Source organism: Carettochelys insculpta, chromosome 3, assembly GCF_033958435.1.
Source record: "Carettochelys insculpta isolate YL-2023 chromosome 3, ASM3395843v1, whole genome shotgun sequence".
In the NCBI taxonomy this organism is placed as follows: domain Eukaryota; kingdom Metazoa; phylum Chordata; order Testudines; family Carettochelyidae; genus Carettochelys; species Carettochelys insculpta.
Genome location: NC_134139.1, coordinates 167120060 through 167143881, shown reverse-complemented (window position 1 = coordinate 167143881; position 23822 = coordinate 167120060). Strand labels below are relative to the sequence as shown.

Sequence of the window (23822 nt, the reverse complement as noted above, 5' to 3'; positions counted from 1 at the left end):
AACTTCACACTTAAAGGAGCAACCATCTATTGCAAAATACGTATCAAAATGGCTTTCATTTTCAGCATGCAGTAGAATCCACAACAAAACACCACAAGGATTTTGAATCCAAAAATGAGTATCACACAGAGAAGCCTTACTGCTGTATAGCATTTCATAGGATTCTGAGGGTTGTTACATGAGTTGGATGGCAGAGGACGCATCAGTGACAATCCATTAAAATTTGGCAATAAAGGGATTTTTTTCCTGTTTGTCATAGGTACGCTTCTGTGAAATTCTGCTCTTGTCTGTCACTAGCAATAAACCTAGAACTTTTCAAGAATAAATAAAATAAGTTTGATGTAAGGAGCAGGTCTTACAGGTTTAGACATTTTCTGGTTTTTATGGTTTTGGGAGCTAAAATAATTACTTAATGTTCTCTATGAATGAGCTGGAATGTATCAACAGGGCTGGTAACAGACTTCGCTGAGCCCAGGACAATGTGGGAGGAGCATGTGGTTCCCACTCTTTTGAAAGGGGCAGGCCCTCGTGTGGAAGGGAGGGACTAGGGGCAGCCAGACCTCAATGCTACCCAAACCACACCATGCAGGGCTGAGGAAACGATTTAAAGGGTCTAGGACTCGAACCATCATTGCTTCACTATTGTTGAACAAAAACTAACTTCAATTCCTACCACTGGATTTGCATATTAATCAAACAACACTACAAAAAGTTAAAAGGTAGTGTGTTAATAAAACAAGGGAAGGTCAATTGCTCCTGATTTTATGGAATGTTACTTTGCAAATTGCATTGCATTAATCTCAGGATAACAGTCCACACCTCACCAATATTTCAGCAAATACCATTTTCTAGTTGTGTTCGGTGTGGGGGATGTGCTGACATAACTAGCATCAGACTTACATGCAGAGTGCTGTACACTAAGGCCTGTTTTAATGTGTGATGTTCACCCAAATACTGGCAGCGCAGAAAACTGCAGGCTTGCTTAATTTTATACGAAGTGTACATTGGTTAGATTATCCAATGGGCAAAAACTGAGCTACCTTTAATCTCCAGATCCATCTATACACCACCAAACAGCTTCATAAGATTTGCATAGGATTGTATTCCCAGATACACAAAATAGAACATTCTCAGTAGTGGAACTCCAGCTACAGAAGGTCCAACAGCAGAGGTTAGAATGAGACTAGCCTTAACAGTTGTCAGAACCAAATAAAAGACCTGCCTCTTTAGTAAATCTTCTCCCCAGTAATAAGCATATTAGTTAACTCATGAGTATCCTGAAAAATCAATAAGCCATACAATAATGTGGTTCAGTTAGCCAGAAGGGGAGTATGGCACAAGTCAATTTCACTCTACAAGCTATGGGCTTGGTTCAGGGAAAAAAAGTGAGTATCTCTCACATGAGTAATCTCATGGTCTTCATTGTGGCAGCTCACATGAATAAGTCTACCTGGTCATATATAATGGAAAGACTGTGTAAAAATACAAAGTTTTGTAAAGGGCCAAAAATCACAGTATCCACATTAACAGTGCAGGAAGTACATTTGACAGAAAAAAATGGGACCTGTAAATAGGACACACTGTTATTTAACAGATCATTAAACCAAGAATTACTTCAGCCTTAAGAATACTCTAGTCCCTAACCAGTCAGAAAAAACGTGCTAGACTAGGAATTGCTGCCAAAACCAAGACAGCACTTATCCAAAAGTCATTAGCACTGAAAACCAGTGCCCCTGTGTCTAGTAATGTTACCATGGAACAGTGAAAGCAGCAGGAATTCTGATAGTTAGTAAGCTTTAGGAATAAGAAGTGCACAGCCAGGAGGAATTAACTGAATGAGAAGGGAACAGTAGCATTTTTCAATATACTTGAAACAAGTATTAGCAGCAAGAGATGAGTTGTAGCAGATCACTATCGTCTCTGTAGAATATCCAAAAGTAAGAACCAGGAAAACGTGAGCAACAGCAAACCAAGGAAAGAACGCCAAAGCATGTCAGGTATTACCAAGCATTTAAATCACCCACCACAGAGCCTAGATGAAGACTCAAAACAACACCATGAAGAAGCTGTTCACAAACAGTAAAGCTCTAATGAACAGCTCAGTGACATGGTGATCATCAGGCACAGTAGTGAGACCCAGAGGAAAGAAATCCACACAAGTGAAGAGAAACTAGTCCTCAAAATAAGCAGAGCATTAATGAAAAATATCTCTGAGCAAGAGAAGAAATTTAAGTTAGTACTTACTGTAAAACAGAAAAAAGGACAACAAGGCTGGGAAAAGAATCTAACTGATGATCACGTGGACATAACTGGTCAAAAATAGAAAATTATGTATGGGGAAATTCCACTATATCAAGTTGTTCTGAAATAGAAAATTTTGTCATTTCCTCTAGATTCTTAACATCCTTTTATTTCCTTTGTTCTGAGGAAATAATTCACAAGAATAATGATTTAGTAAGCATAGATTTGATCCAGATACAGTATTTCACAAAGTAACGACAAAACAGAAGACTACTCTTTATTGGGGTGAGCTGGTAGCATGGGTAGGAAAGGTTTTTGGTTTTTTGTTTCCCCTACTGCCTGGATTTACTTATTTTGAAAAGAACAGCAAATAAAAACAACTTGGTACTATGGTTAAAAAATTCTGAAGCACAGGCAAAATCAGGCCTCTAAATGCATAGTTAAGATCTTAGATTGCCTAATTTGCAGGTATGTTAAGAATAACCAACCCTAACGTTTGTCAAGTTGCCTTACAGTTGCCTCACTACATCTGAAGAGTAGGCCATTTATTTAGATGCCCAGATAAGGATTTGCAACGTTTTAGACCCTCTCACCCATTTGTAAAAGTAAGTCATAGAAAGGTAATAGAAGCAAGTTTACATTTCTCTCAGGCATCCTGTTAGGTGCAGGGAATTTCCGCTTAACATATAAAATTCTTCAGAAAGCTATCTGCTAAAGATGAATTCAGTAGTCTAAGGATACAAATGCTTATATGATGTCCCAGCCTCAAATTTGCAATCAGTATGCACATTTGACCTCATATCATGGCTTCAAGTTCATAGTGATCACAGGTGTAAAGCCACTCAATTTTTTCCCATATTCTTCAAATTTAAAAAAAAAAAATCCCTGGTAGATGCATGGCTAATCAAGTACATACTTAAAAAGGTATTTTGGATTGGGATTTAAAACTTTGTCTCACTTTTCTGTGCTCTGTATATTAATGTCTTTGCAAATGTGCCCATACCCCAAAATAAAAATGTGGTAAGAGGCTAGAATCTCCAAATCCTGGTACTTCTGAATAGTGAAGTCACCAGTAAAGATTAGTCTTTCGTATGCCTAAAATCTGTAAGATTTGCTCATAATTCTTGAATAGTCAGCCGCTAGGAAACTGCTACTCTGAATGCCCAGTAGTATTCTGAGGTATTTTGCGAGTTGATATCAATCTGGCAGTTGAAGTGTATCGTGCCACTGAAGTGCTTAGGTGCTGGGGCTGAAGAAATATGGTGCTTCACTTTTTAAGTACTGGCAGTGCTGAGTAAGGAGGCATTAATGCTTAGTTTGTCATAGATGGCTCCATATTAAAGGACTATGGCTGTATCTACAGTAGCTCCCTGCTTCAAAGGGAGCATGGTAAGAAGGGTGTCAGGAGATTAATTAATTCTCCCCTGCAACAACTTTGAAGCGTTCCACTTCGAAGTGCTGGCTCATGTGCAGCCACGGCTCACCCGCCAGTACTGCAAAGTGCCTGGGCAACTTCAAAGTCCCTTAACTCCTCAAAATTTTGGGGAGTAAAGGGACTTTGAAGTTGCCCAGGCACTTCAAAGTATTGGCGAGTTAGCTGTGGCTACACACGAGCCGGCACTTCAACATTTAAAGCTTCGAAGTTGCTACAGGGGAGAATTAGCTTAATGAAGTGCTGCATATGCAGTGCAGCACTTCCTTAATAATCTCCCGACACCCTACTTACCTGTAGCCAGACAAAGTCTCCCCCTTACAAGCCAGCTTGCTCATTGCGCCCCCCACTGAGGAGCACACAGGGCACGGAAATGGCTGCTGACAGCACAGTCTTTGATGCCCTCATTGAGGCCCAGATATGCTGGCTTATCGTGACCCTGAGAAGCAGAAAGTACAGCTAGAAGGCTAACAGGCCAGACTGTCAACATGGGGGGGGGGACCCTCAAGAAATCACCCCAGCTGGCATTGATCAATATGATGCACACACACAATCACCCAGAAGGGGACGTGCCCCACCTGCACAAAAGAATGTCCTGTACTCCTAAATTGCTTATCTCTTGTCTTACAAGTGCAAACTAAGTAAGAAATGCCCTTGTAACAAACTGGTGTCACAAAGACAGACCAGTATGATCTGGCACCATAGATAAGAAAGAGAATACATAACCCAAAAGGGTATAAAAGATGGGTCCAGCAGAACTCTAACTCTGAGTGCATCTCCACCAACTACCTGCTGGTCGGGTCAGGTGATTGCCTCCCGAGGTCCACAGCTGGGGACGCCCAACCTCATATTCGTCTTTCCGCGGAATTGAGTGACCGATCCGGCTTGGCTACGCTGGTATCGAGAGACGCAGAGAGGGTAAGATACACCCATGCTAGGTCTCTGACTTTTTTTTTGTGCACAGCTAAAGAATTAGAGCTCTGTAACTAGTGTCAAGATATCATTGTGTTAGATGGTAACAGATATCTTTGTATTGGATTGTAACGTAACTTGTTAACACCTGTACTTTGCTAGCATATAAGAAGTAAACAATAGCCTTTTGTAACCACACGCTTATAACTGTAGCTTAAATAAACTTGTAACTAGTTAAGCTCTGAGCCTGACCCTGCTGTTAACCCTTTTGTCACTGCAACACAGCCGGCAAAACAAAAGAACTTTAACCGTTTGGTTACTACAGCCTGGCTGTGGGTGAGAGTGCTAGGAGCTGCCTGCTCTAACAGTAAAAAACTGGGTTGCTTAGGACCCAGGGGAGTACCTCACCACACATTACCTGGCCACCGGCTAACATTACCATGCACCTTTCAAAGCAGGGAGCTTGTGTAGACACAGACTATATATTTTGGACCTTCCTATCCATTGAACATAGTACTCTGATTTGCTGGAGTCATGCTTCTCTGAAGCATTCCAGATTCTTCTGGCCTTACCAATATTAGAAGAAAAATCTTTTGGCTCCACAGTACTAAATGGGGTGAGATCAAGGCATCCAACACAACAGACTCAACAAGAGACCAGAATCCTTTGGGAGCCAATTAATTACAATGGAAACAAAGCTCCTGTTTAGAGCATGGGTGTCCAAACTTTTGGCTTGCCTGGGCCACATTGAGTGAAGAGGAATTGTCTTGGGCAGCATATAAATATATAATATCGTTAATGTATATACATGACATAATAATGTTAAAAGTTTACGATCTTGTGGGGCCGCATTACTAGCTCTCCAGGGCCGCATGTGGCCCACGGGCCGCAGGTTGGACACGCCTGGTTTAGAATTATCGCTGCATCCTCTGAAGTCTTCCCCCTCTAAGGAGAGACTCTGGCATTGGATGAAGGAGCACTGATCTGTATATATATGTATGAGGCAGAGCTCCAGAACTGGCTTGGAAACAAGTTGAAGACATTAGCAGAAATCTCAGTTTGGTCTCCATACTCTTCCACGTTCTGTCTTTAAGAGCAAGGCAGAAGTTATATTTGGGAAGACCCAAGACTCATCCAAGCAACAGACATACTTAGGCTGGGTCTACGCTTGCTCCCAAATTTGAAGGGGGCATGTTAATCAGGGTGACAGGTGATTACTAATGAAGTGCTAGAGTAAATAGGCAGCATCTGAAACCTAAGAAGCCAGAAATGCAGTACCAGGTTAAACAGTCTCCTGGGAAACAAGGGAGAGGAAGAAAAATAATTTTAGAAAGGGAAAAAATCAAAACATCTCACTACTGACTCACTAATTCTATGCTATAAAAAAAACAATAGTAAAGTAACAGAAATACCCTGCAGCATACACTGAAGCATGCATAAGACAGATATGCTAGGTTTCTGTCTCTGGATGAGGGGATAGAGATTAAACTGAGGGTGGTTTCCCACACCTGTACTCTCAATACAACATTGTTTCCTACATTGAGTATATAGAGAACATGTGAATACCAGAAGACACTGCTAATGGACAATCTCCAATCAAGGGTATGAGAGATACATATGCATCTCATGTGGAGAACCTAATGGGACAATACTTTGAGAAAAACAACATAAAGCAATGATGCACAACTGTATTTCCTTACAAATAAGCTCAGAACAAAGTAAATTTTTTGATGAGACACATTGTTGGCATCATTTTATTTAACATATTAATATAAACAAAAACTTGCTGTTGCAAATGAAATTGGAATAGTTAATATTTGTAATGCTGAAAATGTATATGTACATTGTTCTCTCTCCAGCTTTGCACAGTTGAGTTATACTGACAAAAAGGCTGGGGAACTTTTATTCTGTTTCTTTTATTCTTTCACTATAGGGTGGTCTCTAGCTGACTTACAATGTCAGTAAATTGATTTTTCAGCAATACAAAAAAGAATGCACTGTGGTAACATAACAGTGCACACAGCATACCAGGCTGTGCTTCTGGTGTGCTATAATCAGAATTCTGTATGTAAAATTCTTAGGAAATATTAACTTTAAAACTCAGAGTCATGTGCATTGAGAAGAATGAAAGTAAATGAATAATACATAATAACTATGTAATAATATAAAGAAAAAAGGTGGAGAGAATAATTTTCCCCTTTGTCCATTTTAAGGTGCCTGAACAATAAACATGCCCCATGATAAATCTTGCAAACTCAACCTCCATTCAATACACTGTTGAACCTGATTTCACATAACATGCTGGAGCATTTACCTACATTTAGGAAGCATGGATTTAAACCTCCAATTCAGTTTTAGTAATTCATGTTTTGTGTTTGTTTTGTTTTTGAAAATTCCATATTTATTCTTAGTACCTGGATATTAGGAATCAGTACATGCATAACATACTTTGAAGTAAAGATGCCTTCATCACACATTCCCAAATCAACGATCAAACAGATTAAAGGCATACCTTTTCTGGATCTATTGTTGTGATAACCCACACACAGTGTGCATTGTCTTCATACTGAACTGGGTAATTAGGTGATGTAATAATTCCACTTGGTCCACGCAGATTAGAACCACATGTTCTAGCTAAAAGAATCAAAGCAAAGAAAAAAGGAATTAGTTTTTGCAGCACAAAGTAATTTCAGAGAAACTATTTACCAAAATTATTTTATCATTAGCAGCCTATTGTAAAATAATGACTATGTTAATGGTCTGTGAAATAAAACTGTGATGAAGAAGTTAGAACAGATTTGCAAAACCTTTGAACAAGAGTTAACACAGGATTGTTTTTTCAGTTCACAAAAGAAAAATACTTAAACAACCTCATTTTGATTCTTCCTGTAAGTGAATTCCCCACATCACAAGGGGAAGTTCCACCACAGTGGTAGGTGCAAATCCTCTTTCAGGGTTGCTCCACAGGAGCATAGACAGGAGAAAGATCAGAGGAGGAGCTACTGTTCTTTGTAACACTGTCCACTGCTATGTGCATGGTTAGTATTACAATGCCAGGGAAGTTTAGGAACTGTGCAGACAAGTGGCATTCACAGCTTTCAGGTAGGCGTATAATGCATTAGGAGAGTTGGGTGCCTAAGTTATAATTGTGAAATTGCCAGCACACTTAATTGCATTCCACTCAAAGGATCAGAGTATCTGTGTCCTGGGTGGAAGGAGGCAGCTCTCTCCACTTGAGATATATAGCACAAAACCTCTCTTGGAGTTCAGTACCAAAGCCATTTTTTTGGTCTCCTACCCACCAGAGAAGTTCCCTAACTTCTGGATTGTACAGAAATTTCACTCTCCATCTGGTCTAATGAATATTATATTTGCACACACTAGAACACCTTCAATAAGAGACCACCAGCTTTCCCTCTATTTTTTTCATCCATGTGTGGTATGAATTTTGTTATATGCACCATATTGAGGTAATGTGTGGAAGTGCACTACCAGCAGAAATTAAAATCCTAAATATATACACATGCACACATACACAAACAACAGGCATAATTATTCGAATCATGACAGGTTAGGCATTTTATAACTCACTACACAAAAATTAAATTTAAGCATAAGAGAAAAATAAAAATTATGAAATGCATAGATTACTCAAAAACTCAATATTTTGAAAGAAGTAACAACAACAATAATACAAGTATGTGGTTGGAGGGGCGTGTGTGAGAGAGAAAGAGAGAGGCATGTTACCCTTTAAGTACACTGTCCACACTTACATATGCTGCACATTTAATAAATTATCAGTCCTCCAGACGCAGCTGTAGCTGCCAGCAAGTTCCCCCCATCCTGAGCACTGTCCTACCCTCCCTGCCAGGTCTCTGGAGATGAGGTACAAGAGAGGAAGACACTCTGACATCAGCACCCTTTTCACAACATTTTGCACAGCAAGCAGGAGGGTTCTAGCAGCAAAATGGGTGTAAAGCAGCAGAGAGAGAGGCACCCAAACACACTGCTGGATGTGCACAGCTCTTTCAATTGAGTATGTGGCACTTGAATAGTTCCTGGGTGGCCACCTGACTATGCAGATTAGAGAGAACACAGCTGAGCACTATCACGTAATAGCCCATAGCTTAGTGGTTAGGGCACTTTCTTAACATGTGGGAGACTAATGTCCAAATTCCTTGCCTCTCAGGGAGTGCGAATCAAGTGAACTTGGGTCTCTGATGTCTTTGGTGAGTTGCCTAACCAGAGGGTTAAAAGGGGGAAACTCCACCACCTCTCTATTTTGTGGGGGTTTAGTCCTTTCCGGAGGAGGCCAAATGGATTACACCCACAAGATAATATCTATTTTCTGAACCCTGCTGTGGCTTAGAAGTGAGTTAGGAACCAATGTGAAAACAATTCCAGGACTTAGATGGCTGAGCACCTACTGAAATATAGTTATGCTGAGGTCTTTAACAGAAGAATGTGCGGACCTAAGATTTTAAGCACTCAGAGTTATGCGGCAGATGAGTGAGTGTTTCATGAATGCCCATGCTGCCTACACATTGGACTGGATTTAGTCATCTATAGTGGCAACTAACAACAGACTCAGCAGAAAGGCCAAACACAGTTTTTCACCTGTATGCATAATTTTACCAAAGCCTAAATGAAGAATGCTAGCAACCTATTGTAAGAAAAAACATCAGTGTTCAGATGTAACAACATGAAATGGAAATGTCGTATTTAGCAGATCATCTCCCTACTGTGCCAACCAAGAACAATTTTAAGCACAAAAATAACAGAAACAGAATCATAAGATCTGAACAAGAGGTAGCTTTGGCCCCATGATCGGTAGATGCATCCTAACCCCAGTAGTTCAACTGGAAGAAAATTAACATTTCTCCTAGACTGTAAGGATTGCATGGGGAACACCAGTGTTTCTGAAATTGGGGGTCCTGACCCAAAAGGAGGTCGCAAGATTATTTTAGTGGGGTCATGGTATTGCCACTCTTACCTCCACACTGCCTTCGCAGATGGATACGCAGAGAGAGGTGGCAGTGGCTGATCTAGGGCCCAACTTTGAAGACAGAGCACTGAAGCAAGGGTGACAGCACCATATTATGCTATCCTTACTTCTGTGGTGCTGCTGGCAACAGCTCTACTTTCAAAACTGAGCTCCCATTTGCAGCTGCCACTCTTTGGCTGCCCCCACCACCTGGACCAGAGCAAAAGTAAGGGGTGGCAGTACTGCAGCTTCCCACAAGAAACTTCTCCTCTGCATCTCCTTTGTGGCTCAGGAACCAAACAATTACCAAACCAGGACATTTCAGAATTAAACATCTGAAATAATGAAATTTATGATTTTTAAAATCCTATAACCATGAAATTGACCAAAATATACTGTGAATTTGGTAGGGTCCTACATAGCTGTAAGAAAATGATGTAAATGGTCAACGTAACGAATTGTTATATGTCTATTTTTTTCACATTAAGGTATAAGTACGTAAATTTTGCAAATAATTTTAAATTAACATTTATTTGTGCATGATGGTTAGGAGAGGGGAGCTTTTTATATTAAAGAAATACACTAATGAGAAAAATCTGATAGCTGAAGTCATTAATAAAATTAACATTCAAAGCCAGACTGTGTCTTTTAGTTGCTGCCTACCATTAGAAGGAGGGTGGATCTACCCAACTCAGCATTCCCTGAAAATTGAGTGCTTGGACGGCTGCACAGAAAAGACTCACATGTCACCCAGCTGATTAGCAGAGCACCCAGAGCCACCCACAGTGGGCATCATATGTTTCTCTCGGTGGTGCACATCCACACATGCCTTGGTGCACATAAGATAATTTATTCCACAAATTGAAAAACTGGAATGGGAAAAATTGAGGGAATACGGACCCTACTCAACTGCAATTGCGATGTTTCCCAGAGTTTAAATGCACAGAAAAGGAAAAGCCTGCTGTGTCAAATTGTAGGAGGGTGCAATATGCACTTCTCACACTGCAGCCAACCAGTTTTCTTTGAGGCATGGAGGAAAGGCTTGGGCCAAGTTCCACCTCTTTCCTGGTCCTTTTGCACTGGGCTTGCAAGCTAACTGTGCTAACGGTATCTGAACTCAAAAGAGAGAGCAAGGATTGAAACTGAGAATACACTCAAAGTTAACTGTGCTGATGCAAAACACCATGCCACTAAGATGAATTTGTGGAGCTTTTATACACAAAATGGGTTTCGTCAAGTGTGTCGACAAAACCCAGCACTGTCACTGGCAATGTTCTGCCTCAAAATCTGTGGACAAAACAGCAGTGGAAATGCCCCAGGGACCTCTCTCAACAGATAGGGCATCCACAACTATGTGCAGCCCTGTCTGCTGTGCTTCCAGGTTCCTGTTTTGTCAAGAGAGTATCTAGGCAGTCCGGCTGCTCTGTCGACAGAGCAGTGCACTCTCACAATTTGCATTTGTGTGTACACACAATCTGTCAACATAGGTTTTGCCAGAAAAACTCTCCCGACGGTGACTTCTATAGACATATAGCTGTAGTGTAGCCTAGGAGTAGTCCAGGGAAGCTTTGTGATTCTAACAGAAAACTTGACTCAAAATTATTTGGCTGTTTCTCCTTGTGCTAGAAGGGCTAAGAAATGAAGGGTTGCTTCAGTCCAATATCAGCTACTTAATTACATCGTCCACATCTGGCTGTGCTGTCCAGCAAGATGTGATCAGGAAGGGGAGTGCAACCAATGCTTGGCCTACTATCCAACTCTTTTAGCTGACTTTCTACATACCCAGGTCTTTGGAAGGAATCCATATGCATGCATCACCTAGTTACTCCTGGATCCAACAGTTGGGATCCCACCACAGAGTCACAATGAGAATGCTTAATCATTTTTCCTCCCATGTGCAGATGCATAGGCCAAGACACAATCTAGTACTTGGTTTAGTGCAGACAGAGAGACATATCTAATTGGAAAGGAGTGAAATTAATAGTGAAAATGTGAGCTAAGGGAAAATATTTCTGCAAGTGAGATCTGTTAGATTACACAACAGTTTCCCAGGCACAGTGGTGAAAGTCACATTGCTCAGACCTTTTAAAATTAAACTAGATAAAAATATGTTGAAGACAACAATTCTGCCATTCCAGACAGGCTTAGGCTATGGTTACACTACAGCGATGTCTTGACAGAAGTCACTGTCGGAAGAGATTTCCCAATAAAATTTCTGTTGACTTGGTGCGGCCACACACAAGAGCCAATCTGAAGAGCCCTCCATTCTGTTAACAGAGTGGCTGGACTGCCTGGCTGCTTGCCCAACAAAAGAGGCACCCAGAAACACAGCAGACAGGGCTGCCTATTGTTCTTGATGCCCTCACTGTTAAGAGAAGCTCCCCACCCTGGAACATCCACACAGCTTTTTCGTTGACAATCTGTCAACAACAGTGTTATGCCTCATGGCTAAGAAGCAGAATTTTGCCAGTGCAAGTACAGAATTTTGTCAACTAACTGTCAACAAAATGTATTTTATGTGTGGAAGTTCCACCACTTTTGTCGCCAAAACTGGGGTTTTGTTTGCAAAATTTGCTTGTGTAACCATAGCCTCATTGTCTAACACAATAGGCTTTTCCCCATTTCTAATGACTCTGAAGCTTTTTAAGCACAATAAAGCATAATCTATGCCTCCAATATTCAAGCAATTAAGTGACAGTTTATATTTGCCAAACAAATGCAACTAAAGAGTCTGCTGACCTGAGATAGGACGGGAATGTAACTATCTTCTTCAGTACTTATTGTAGTTATTTCCATATATCTTTCCAAAACACTGTTGAGAGATATGACCCCCTGCCACTACAGTTATGAGTTGAGCTTCTCTCATCTGGCACCATTGGGATCTAACTGGTGCAGATCCAGAGAATTTGCCAAACTATGGGAGGTCAGTATTGGCTTCCATATTTACCAAAACTTCCACTGCTTACTTGGCTATTATAAGACATATAGGAGGTAAACTACAGTCAAATAACAGCACAAAACATTCAGAGCCACGACTGGTGTCTGTACACAAAGTTTATGGGACCATAGGAAATTTAACCACACCCATGATAATTGGAAATCTCTCTAACTAAAACCATGCTGGACCACGGATGTTGCCGGATCAGTGAGTGATGTACTAGAGAGGTTCAACCTGTACTACTACACAGTAAACTACATTCTTAATGCAAAAAAATTAAAGTGAATACTGCAACCTTTTCACCTTAAATAACTAACTTCTTTACCACATTATCTATATAATATGTAATCACAAGGTATTATATCTTGTAACAATTTACTCTAAGAGCCTTAACAGATGTTTCCATACCGCATAATGAAGTAAGCACAATCTGAAAGAACATCACTCGTATAATTACCAAGTTATGACAATCATTCAAGCAACAGCAAACAGAAAACAAAAAACTACTCAAGTTAAAATTACTATAGTTAATGCAAGTGAAGGGTAACTTCTCTAGAACTGACATATAACATGCTGGAATGTAGAGCACAAGTACAGTAAATGCTCTGTTTTCCTCTTTGCCATTTATGATATTTAAAATGAAGAAATTAAAATGAATTAGTTTTAGTTATTTATGAGTTAGAAGCTCTACGATGAATACCAAAACTGCAAAAACATGCTTATCCCCAATTTTACGTAACTTTTTCACAAAGTTAACCAACAAGAAAGAATCCACCTGGATTCATGTTTAGTTTTGTCTAAGATGACAGCTTCACTCCCCAGCTTCATCCCTGGGGAATGAAATTGGCCTTTTTTTGTCTCTGAAGTTCTATGTACTGCTGAAATGACAAAACTACTTGAAAAGTAAGCTGATTTCTGCAAGCAAGTAGCTTTGACATTTCAAGTAGTTTTCATATTAAATTTTGTCTAATTTTTCAAACTTTCTGATTGTGAAAGTTTTGGTTTAAGTAGCTTCCCCTAAGTGACATATAGATCTGGTAAGTTTTGGGTACAGAGCTAAGTGAAAAAAACTCTTTCTGTGAAATTTTGTCAATGTTCCTCTAGTGCAATTTTATGAATATTGAAGAAAATATGATTTTCCCCAAGAAATATAGCACTTATAAGCTGCGTCCACACGTGCACGCTACTTTGAAGTAGCGGCACCAACTTCGAAATAGCGCCCGTCGCGTCTACACGCGTCGGGCGCTATTTCGAAGTTAACTTCGACGTTAGGCGGCGAGACGTCGAAGTCGCTAACCTCATGAGGAGATAGGAATAGCGCCCTACTTCGACGTTGAACGTCGAAGTAGGGACCGTGTAGACGATCCGCGTCCCGCAACGTCGAAATTGCTGGGTCCTCCATGGCGGCCATCAGCTTGGGGGTTGAGAGATGCTCTCTCTCCAGCCCCTGCGGGGCTCTATGGTCACCGTGGGCAGCAGCCCTTAGCCCAGGGCTTTTGGCTGCTTCTGCAGCAGCTGGGGATCTACACTGCAGGCACAGGGTCTGCAACCAGTTGTCAGCTCTGTGTATCTTGTGTTGTTTAGTGCAACTGTGTCTGGGAGGGGCCCTTTAAGGGAGTGGCTTGCTGTTGAGTCCGCCCTGTGACCCTGTCTGCAGCTGTGCCTGGCATCCCTATTTCGATGTGTGCTACTTTGACGTGTAGACGTTCCCTTGCTGCGCCTATTTCGATGTTGGGCTGAGCAACATCGAAGTTGAACATCGACGTTGCTGGCCCTGGAGGACGTGTAGACGTTATTCATCGAAATAGACTATTTCGATGTCGCAACATTGAAATAAGCTATTTCGATGTTGGCTGCACGTGTAGACGTAGCCATAGGGGAGCAGTGAAGCCACAGTTCTCACTGTAGCGTTTGATAAAAGAAATAAATGAGATTTGAGTGCAAAGATTGTCTTTGGAACTGTCCCTATGGGAATGGAGGCTGGACAAAGAAACTGGAAAGGGCTACGTTTTAGATTTCGGAAATCTAGAGAGAGAATTCATTCCATTTTTTTCTGCATGTATGTCCTATTTTAAGTGCACGGATATCTCGTTTTCAAGTGCAAAAATTGTCCCATCTTTCTAAATTCAGCAGGCTTCAAAATTTCAAAATCAAAATTCTGAAGTTTTTTTTTTGGTAATTGTTAAACAGTTCACATACTTCTGAACTGAAGAGGTGGGTGATAAAAATAGAGAATATTAAGAAAAAGATTAAATTTAATAAGCAGTAGCATACAACTTGGAATTAAAGTGAGATTGTATAAGAAACATCACATTTGATTTGCTGATCAGTATTGTCAAAAGTAAATGTTCCTGAACCTCAAATATATTTGTTCTTCCTCTCAAGCAATGGTGCATTACATTTCCAGATAGGATTATACTATACCCTTTTAAGCCCTAGAAAGTATTCCAAAGAACAGTACTTACCACGACAGATCGGCCTGTGGTCACTCCACGCAGCTAGTGTATCTGTCACTCTCTGGCAAGTGATGCTCTTAGAACCCTGGAGCACATAATTATCCTCACAGGAGAACTGTACACTTGCACCCACCCTGGGGGTTAGAGAAAGAAAAGGAGCCAGATTAAATATGTTGCAGAAAACATCAGAAATCCTTCATCAAACAACCACAACAATACTGTATATACAAGGTCCAAACAAGAATTTAAAGAAAAGTTCACGTTTTCAAATAAGAAAAAGCTTATGCTCTATAGAAAGTGAAAAAATGTAAAACTTGCTATGCTAAACTATTCCTCTTCTGCAACTTGCTTCAAAGGGTCAAACTGCAGAATAATTTGACTTCAGATGTACAGAAAGATTTTTACTGTTTCTGTACATGGTGAAAGCTTTCTAGACAAATAACTTCAGAAACAATGTATGAAGTTTAGACAGCTGTTTAAAGAAGTTCTAGAATTTACACATCAGATACAATATCTAAAAATTGTAAAGGTCCTACTAAGCACTAGCAATTTAGCCATGAAATCTCATAGGTGTATGATGGGCAGTTTTGGTCACAAAGCAGCTATGGCAGTAAAGCTACTACTCTAAAGTTCTATCTTCAAATACTATTCAATATGACTACCTGAAAATATTTCTGACAATATGATTACCTATCAAAAAAGGTGGATTTGAGTTAAATCAAATCATTCTATGGGAACATCTAGATTTCACTGACATTTTCAGGGAACACTTATTAAAATGATTCATTTTGGTAATAAAATATTTCATTTCGACAATATAACTTAGACAGACAAATAAAATGGTTTCCTCAAAAAAATTTAAAAAAAATAACTTCAACAAAATGAAAGGTGCAAGAGCCATATTATTTTGATTTTTCAAGAATATCATCCTGGAATTTTATTCCACAGAAAATATCAGAAGTTAGATTTTTGTTCCTATTTAGAAAGGGGAAAAATGAAAATCGTTATGGAATATTGGGTTCTAGCCTGGTCTAATATAAAATATCTTATAAACATTACACTGTCAGTTTTACCTTTAATCCAGCCTCCCAAAGCACTGTAAAAATACTGTGTGATTAAAATATTCCACCTATCTGTATATTTTCACACACCTAAGTATCTCTACTGGTTGTGGTATCCTGTGTCCTAGAACTAATACATTGTGTAGTTCAACAGCTGCTGTATTTCACTTATTAGGTAGCTAAATTTCAACTGAGAGTGGAATAATCACTATGTATGGAATTCTTCCAACTCAGCATTTATCAGCTTGTGGGTGTTATCCCCATAGGGGTAGTGAATGGAGGTGTCACAGAAGGAAGTCAAGGTTTTGACATTTTTGTTACAGGCTAAAAGAAAATCTTACTCCCCTACTTTGTATGTCAACATCTCAAAGCAGAGTTAATTATACATGTTCATTGATACTATGGGAAATAAAAAAATCAATGTTATAAATAGGTCATAACATGTTTTGACTTTAAATAGAGGTGGCTAACATGAAGGTATTGAGAAATGCTGCTTTAGTCAGCATTTGAGTGTTATTGTTGCACACTGGTACCTGAAAGTCCACATTGTCACACGGTTGTAGCAGCTGATCCATATGCCCCACCTTATTAGCAAATAAGCTATACACAGGAGTAGTGATTGGTTGAATGACATTACTATCACTGTGGTATAAGACTATTGGCATAGCATAGATACATGCCTTACTGTTGCTATACAGAGTGCCTGGTGCTACACTCACTCTATTGCAGGCAGCTTGATGCAAATAAGAAGTCTTGAGAATTCAAAATGGTCACTCATTTGGGAGATGGGCAGATAGAGAAAATAGCAATTATTTTTGCTGATATTCATCACCTCTTTTGAAATTTCAATTTGGATATAAATAAAAATTGAATTGAAGCTATAAAAACACCCAAAAACAATACAAAAAACAAAAAGAAACAACCCTCCTCCAGGAAGCCTCTAGGGGTTCCATGCCTGTCTCAAGCCTGGATAAAGAAGGAGGGTTTGGAATGAAGATGAGCATCTTGAAAACATGTATATTCAGCAGCATGTTGTAAGGATGTGAGACATGGGTGGTAATGAAAGATTTGAAGAGAAGAATTTTGGTGTTCAGGAGTTTCTGTAGAAAGATTCTGAGAATAGGATGGATGCAGAAGGTCACAAATGGGGAGTTACATAGGAAGATACATCCGGAAGAGAACCCACTACAGAAGATTATACAACAGAAGTTACAGCTATTTGGGCATATCTGCAAAATGAACAACGAGAGAAAAGTCAAGACCCTGGTATTTGGCATAATGGATAGTTCGAATAGGAGAGGCAGACCCCACAGACAAAGGGTAGATGATGTAATAGACTGGTGTGTAGCTAGTCCACAGAAAGTAGGCCACTCTGCACTGGGCAGGGAAAGATGGAAGGAAATACTGAGAGAGGCATCGGACACAAATGGGTGCTGAGCCCCTAGTTATGGATGATGATGACACACACAAAAAAGAGATTCATAGAAAAGAGAAATGATATAATATGATTATTTAAGAAAACATGAACAAGTTTCATTTTGAATATTTCCCACCAAAAACTAAAATCAAAAGGACACTTTTTTGTCTTAAAATTGTCATAAATACTTCAAGCTGGGAGGGGTTGTCAGTGGGTTATAATTCAAAATGATCTTGACAAACTGGAGAAAGGGTCTTAGGCAAATAGGATGAAATTGACTAATGACAATTGCATTTGCTTTTTTTAGGAAAAAGCAATCAGTTGTGGACATACAAAATGGAAAGGGACCAGAGGACCACAGTGAACCAGAAGCTAAATCTGAATCAACGGTGTAACACTGTTGCAAAAAAACAAAAAATGTTATTCTGGGATATGTTAGCAGGAGTGTTTTAAGTAAGACACTCAAAGTCATTCTTCTGCACTACTTCCTGCTGATTATGCCTCAACTAGAGTTTGTGGGAGTGGGAGGAACTAATAGGTTAAAATCACAAAGCACACAAGTAGGTATCATAATATTAGAGTGTCATTATTATGTTTAAAATTATGAAACCCTTGTCAAAGGACTTGTCACCACTGAATCAACAGTGTTTAGACTGACTTGAAAATGAACCCTTTCTCTTTCCATCAATCTAAATCACTAAGTGTCTTTTTACAGACTTCAGAAACTGTTGAATAATGTGCCTTTTCACATGTTGGAGCTCAGCATAATATCCACAATCATTATTATCCTGACAAGTGAAGTAGAAGTAACTGGGGTCTTTACTTGAAACTACAAAAGATATTGCATTTCTTTTGCTCTCCAGAAAAGTATTTAAAATTTTCCTACAGTCAATGTGAGGCAAATAACAGCATTATTTTTTTCCTTAGAGAAAAGCTGAAGGTGTCATTACACAGAGAGAAAAAAATGGAATTAATTTTTTGTATATTCAGCATCTCCTTTATATAGCTACTAAATAAAAGAAAGTCCTAGTGTACAGAATAGTAGTGATTTCCTGGTGTTGGCAAGTGAGGAATAAACATATAGGAGGTAAAGAATAATCTTGGTCTCCTCAAAATCCTACTGGCTACAAATGAAGAGGCTTAAAACATTTGGAAAAATAGGACTTTGGATAAATGACAAATGAGTGAACACACTGATATGTGAATGTGTACGCACAAGTGATTATATGCTACTCATTGTACTGTACTGTACTGTTCTGAGAATCTTAAAATATGAATGGATTTATTCTTACGGAAGTCTTGTTATGTATCAGAGTATTATCCCCCCAAGGTCAAATGTGGAGGGGAGGGGAACAGAGGCTGCATGTTTCGCTCACAAAGATTAATCCACATTAAGTTCCCTTCAGCAGAGACACCATTCACTTACGGCAGATGTTTAAAATAAGATTACATGTGTTCTGCGGTACCATGAGATGAACCTCCCTTCAGCGGGATGCAAATATACCCATGGGATTGCTGGTTCCTTGGGCCTGGCACCAAGTAGGTGAAGCTCAAAGGCCTCTCCAGCACTATTTTTGGAACTGACTCCTTTTTGAGTAAAAGCAAAATAACAATAGCCACCTCCCAAGATAATTGTGGTGCCAAAATGAAACATCACTTGTAATGTAAATCTTTAAAATGTGATCTTCCTTCCCACTTTTCACATGCTTTGACTAGCACAGAGTTAATTCACAATATTGTCATTTAAATTGTCAGTGGGTTTGTTGGATTTCTTTTTTTTTTTCTTTTAGACTGGTATTCCTGGTGTATAACAGCCACAGTCTATACCCCGGGAATACCAGTCCTGGAACCTTTCCCTGAAACAAAGCCCGCTGCCAGCTTTGTCCACATATCTTCTCTGGAAATATCATCACTGGACCTAACCAGGTTACTCACAGAATCACGGGCACTTTCTCATGCTGCTCTACTAACATCATATATGCCGTCATGTGTCAACAATGCCCAGGTGCTTTGTATATTGGACAGACTTCTAACTCCCTTAGACAAAGGGTCAATGGGCACAAAACAGACATCAAAACACTCCAGATCCACAAACCAGTTAGTCAACATTTTAATGGAATGGGGCATTCTGTCAATGACCTAAAGGTATGTGTGTTACTGAAAAGGAATTGTCGCACCGTTCTAGAAAGGGAAACAGCCGAGCTGGCTTTTATATTCAAATTCGGCATATTAACACATGGTTTAAATCGTGATGGGAACTTTCTGAGTCACTATAGGGGCTCGTCTGCATACTTGGCTCAATCTAATTCTTGACCTTCCCCCCCACCCCTCCACTCTCTGATTTGCTCACCTTGATTATCTTTTTCTGATTTGTCCTCCTTGCTTACAGTTTTTGGTTCTCTGTGCCTTAAATATTGAGTCTGTTCTGGTCTGGCTATGGTCTGAAGAAGTGGGTCTGTCCCACGAAAGCTCACCTAATAAACTATTTTGCTAGTCTTTAAAGTGCTACTTGACTGCTTTTTGTTTTGATAGTGTATAGACTAGAACGGCTTCCTCTCTGTTACTCTTCAAAATATCAGTCACACTCTCAATGCTCAGCGGAGATATCTCTTTCAGTTCTTCAATAAGTCCCTCTGAAACACTCAGGTCCAACTGTGCTTTGTACATTTCTGTGCAATATCCCATCCATCACCGCACAGCTTTCTTGTTCATGAGCACCTCATTGTTCTTGTCTTTGATCACCATCTGCTTTGGCTGCCACTTCATTTTAGTATTCTTGATCATCTTATACGCCTCCCTAGACTTACACTCACCGTAATACCTCTCCATATCTTCACACTGCTCCTCTAACCATTCCACCTTACCCTTTCTGGCTGCTTTCTTTACCTCATTGCATTTCACTCTATATTGCTGTTCCACTCTCCCAGAAACATCCTTTCTGATCTTCAGTGCTCTCTTCTTCAACTTCAGTGTCTCTCATGTAATCCACTTCTTACTGATCTTCTCTTCTTCTCAAACATTCTTCTCAGGTGCCTTTTCTGTTGCTGTGGCTATCCCTTCGACTCTCTTATCTAGGTCTTTCTCTGTGATCTGATTCATAAACTTCTCTTTGAGTGCTGCTCTCTACACATTTCCTATTTCTTCCTCGCCTAGCCTTGCCACATTTCTTCTTCTCTTAAACTGAGTCTCATACTTTCTCTTGAATTTCATCTTGATCTTTGTGATCACTAAACTGCAGTCTAAGTCTATATCCACTCCTTGGAAAGTTCAGCACTGCTGTACTGATGTTATGCATCTTCTTACCAAGATCATATCCATCATGTTCTTGGATTTCCCGGCATTCGATCGCCATCTCCATTTCCTACAGTACTTTTGTTGGAATCTCAGGTTGAGGATCACGGTCTCATGCTCCATAGCAAACTCTAGTAGTGTCTTGCCTCATTCATTTATTTCTCCATAACCAAATCTTCCCATGACTCTCTTCCAACCTTTGTTATCTGTCGCATTCCAATCTCCTCCTATGTTCAACACATCTCTCTTTGGTATCTCCTCCAGCATTTTTGTCAAGTCTTTATAGAATAGCTAAATCTTTTCCTCCATCCTGTCTGATGTGGGTGCATACACCTGAATGCCTGAGATCTTGAACAGTTATGCTTTGAATCTCTCTACCATCATTCTTGCACTCACTGGTTTGTAATCTAACAATGCTCCTCTAGCTGTTTTACTAAGAAGGAATCTGGGTCCTGCCAAATGCTTTGTTTCATTCCTTGACCAAATGACTTTGCAACCACACATCTCTCCCAATGCCATCCAACGCATCTCCACCGGTCCAAGTGTATCACATTGGTATCTCTCCATCTCCTTTTGAAGCAGCTTTAACCTTCCAGTCATCAACAGCATTTAGATGTCCCACATTTCAATTGATAACACATCTATTAGTTGCAATTTTCTTTTGATATCCAACTTATCAACCCAACCTTGATGGCTTGATTGGTGCTGCAGACCTTGTTTATCTGGGTGATGTTTGAGCAAGCATCTTTTATCAGTTAGTCATCCTGACATCAGATTTCATTTGTATTGTAGTTTCATTGTCAGTACATCAACATTCATCTGACCAACTCTCCTCTTCTATTGAGGCTTGGGACTGGCATGAAACCCCTAGAGGCTTCCTGACAGAGTCAACGAATGAGTGCCCATCTGGTAAATCTCTGGTAGATCCAGACACCGAACCTAATCTCCTGAGTTGGAGTACAATTTCCCAAACTCAAAAGCATCCTTCCTCCCGCTAGAAAATCTTACCAGAAAGCACTTTTGGTATATTTATCACTACTATCAGTGGTTTGAAAGCAAATTGCATTTTTTTCATAATCAATTTGTTTATATATTATTCCACTCCAAAAAGTAGTCCTCTGAACATGTCACTGTGGGATTGTGGAGTCCATATTTATTGTCTCAATTATTTTAGGATGAAATTATCAATGTATAAATATATAGGACATTAAGGGAAAATAAGGGTTTCTATTTTTCATACCAACTGTAGGTCCTAATAGCTAAATTGAATAATTCATTCATCACAGTCCCATCTCCAGTAAAAATATGGTGGACAATATTTTGTCTACAGTTACATGTATAATTTTTCTGCTACATTGTCACCTTGCAGAGTCACAATTTCCCCTCAGTTTTTCCATTACACTGGGAAGGAATTAGTTGCTTCCTTCCTACATAGCGGAGCTTATTTCTCCAATGTATAGAAAGTGCATGGAACATGGAGAAAAGAGTACCAGCTGGAGAGGGGAAGAAGGGAGCCAGTACCATAAAGTTAGTAGGTGACTGCATGTGACTGGAATGCTAGTTACAGTTGCAGTACCTCTGTATGCATTTGTTTAAAAAGAGACAGCTAAGTTTAAGAAAGTTGGGAGTCCTCACGTTATTATCCAATGTGCAGTAAATGAAACACTCTGTGCACCTGGCCCTCTACCTAGCCAGCATGTATATTATGAGTTGGGAGGAAGAACAGAAGAGGATAGAGCATTAAACATCATGAATAAGTATGATAGAATTGGAGATTACAAGTCTTCTTAGTGTTTGTTCAGTTGTAATTTAGGTCAGAATTTTATCCTGCAAATGGAACTATGTAACAGTTGCACTGAGGAATATAAATAAAAGAGAATCTAGCTGATTCTGCCTTAACAGTCTTCATAGGCTACCAGGACATAGCAAAAAAATGTATTTTAACCACTACAGATGTCTGGCAAGAATCACTGGAAGTAGATATGAGTGAGAAGGTGCCATTTGTGAACCCTTGACACACACCAAGATGAAATTACAGACAAGTAATCCCACTGATTTTAGCGGATTACCTGCATAAATAACTGCTCACTGCTGTGAGTAAGAAGATCATAATAAGGATATATCATTAGGAGCACAATCCTATGAAGTTACAGGCAAACTTCCCATTGAAATAACTGGAATGAGGATTTAGCCCTAAATATATCCTGATTCTATGACCCTTACTGACATTGAATAATATCTTGCTCAGCATGCAATCCAATTAAATCTTCAACAGCTATTGAAAGCAAAAAGGGAGAACGTGAACTCAGAGCTCCCTAAGTAAATTCAGGAGAATCTTTCACATATTTTGCGTTAAAGTGGATATGTAGCAGTTACAATACATTGGGCTTGACTACACTTGCCCCTGACTTCAAAGGGGGCACGTTAATCAGGGTAATGGGAGATTATTGATGCAGTGCTGCAGTGAATAGGCAGCACTTCGTTAGGCTAATTCTCCCCGATGGCAACTTCTAAGTGTCATGGTATGCATCTGGCCTTTACAAAATTTTGGGGAGTACAGGCACCTCGAAATAGTATAGGCACTTCAAAGTGCCCATGGCTACACACAAGCCAACACTTTGAAGTTTAACAGTTTGAACTTGCCAAGGGGGAGAATTAGCCGAATGAGTGCTGCATATTCACTGCAGCACTTCATTAGTAATCTCCCATCACTCTGATTAACATGCCCCATTCGAAGTTGGCGGCAAATGTAGACCCAGCCATTGCAATTTATTTTAGTAATGTTTCCATTCATCTTTTTAGTAAAAAAGTACGTAGTATTTCATGCCTGTAACACAGGCATCATCTTTTCATTACATTATAATCAAGAGTCAAGAAATAAACTTTTAAAGAGAAGACTGAAAAATCCAGTTATTTATATTTATTGAAAATTAAAACAACTAAAAAGATTGTCCCAAACTTTTGCTACCAACTTTTCCAGTGCAAAACCTTACATGTACTTTTCAAATGAAATTATCCTTTGTTTGTAGGCTTCAGTATGAAAATGATCAGAAAAATGCGTACATAAAATTTTATATTTAAAATTTGTTT

At 39.6% G+C, this 23822-nt stretch overlaps 1 protein-coding gene across 1 annotated transcript in view; it reads right to left on the bottom strand.

Annotated features, from left to right (window-relative positions):
* CSMD1 (CUB and Sushi multiple domains 1) overlaps nucleotides 1-23822 on the bottom strand; it is a 1701396-nt gene that overhangs the window by 676647 nt on the left and 1000927 nt on the right. The window contains exons 9-10 of the mRNA XM_074989136.1: nucleotides 14973-15097; nucleotides 7098-7219 (exon numbers count right to left, since the gene is read on the bottom strand). Coding sequence (XP_074845237.1) covers nucleotides 7098-7219; nucleotides 14973-15097 — 247 coding nt within the window. The remainder of the gene's footprint in view (nucleotides 1-7097; nucleotides 7220-14972; nucleotides 15098-23822) is intronic.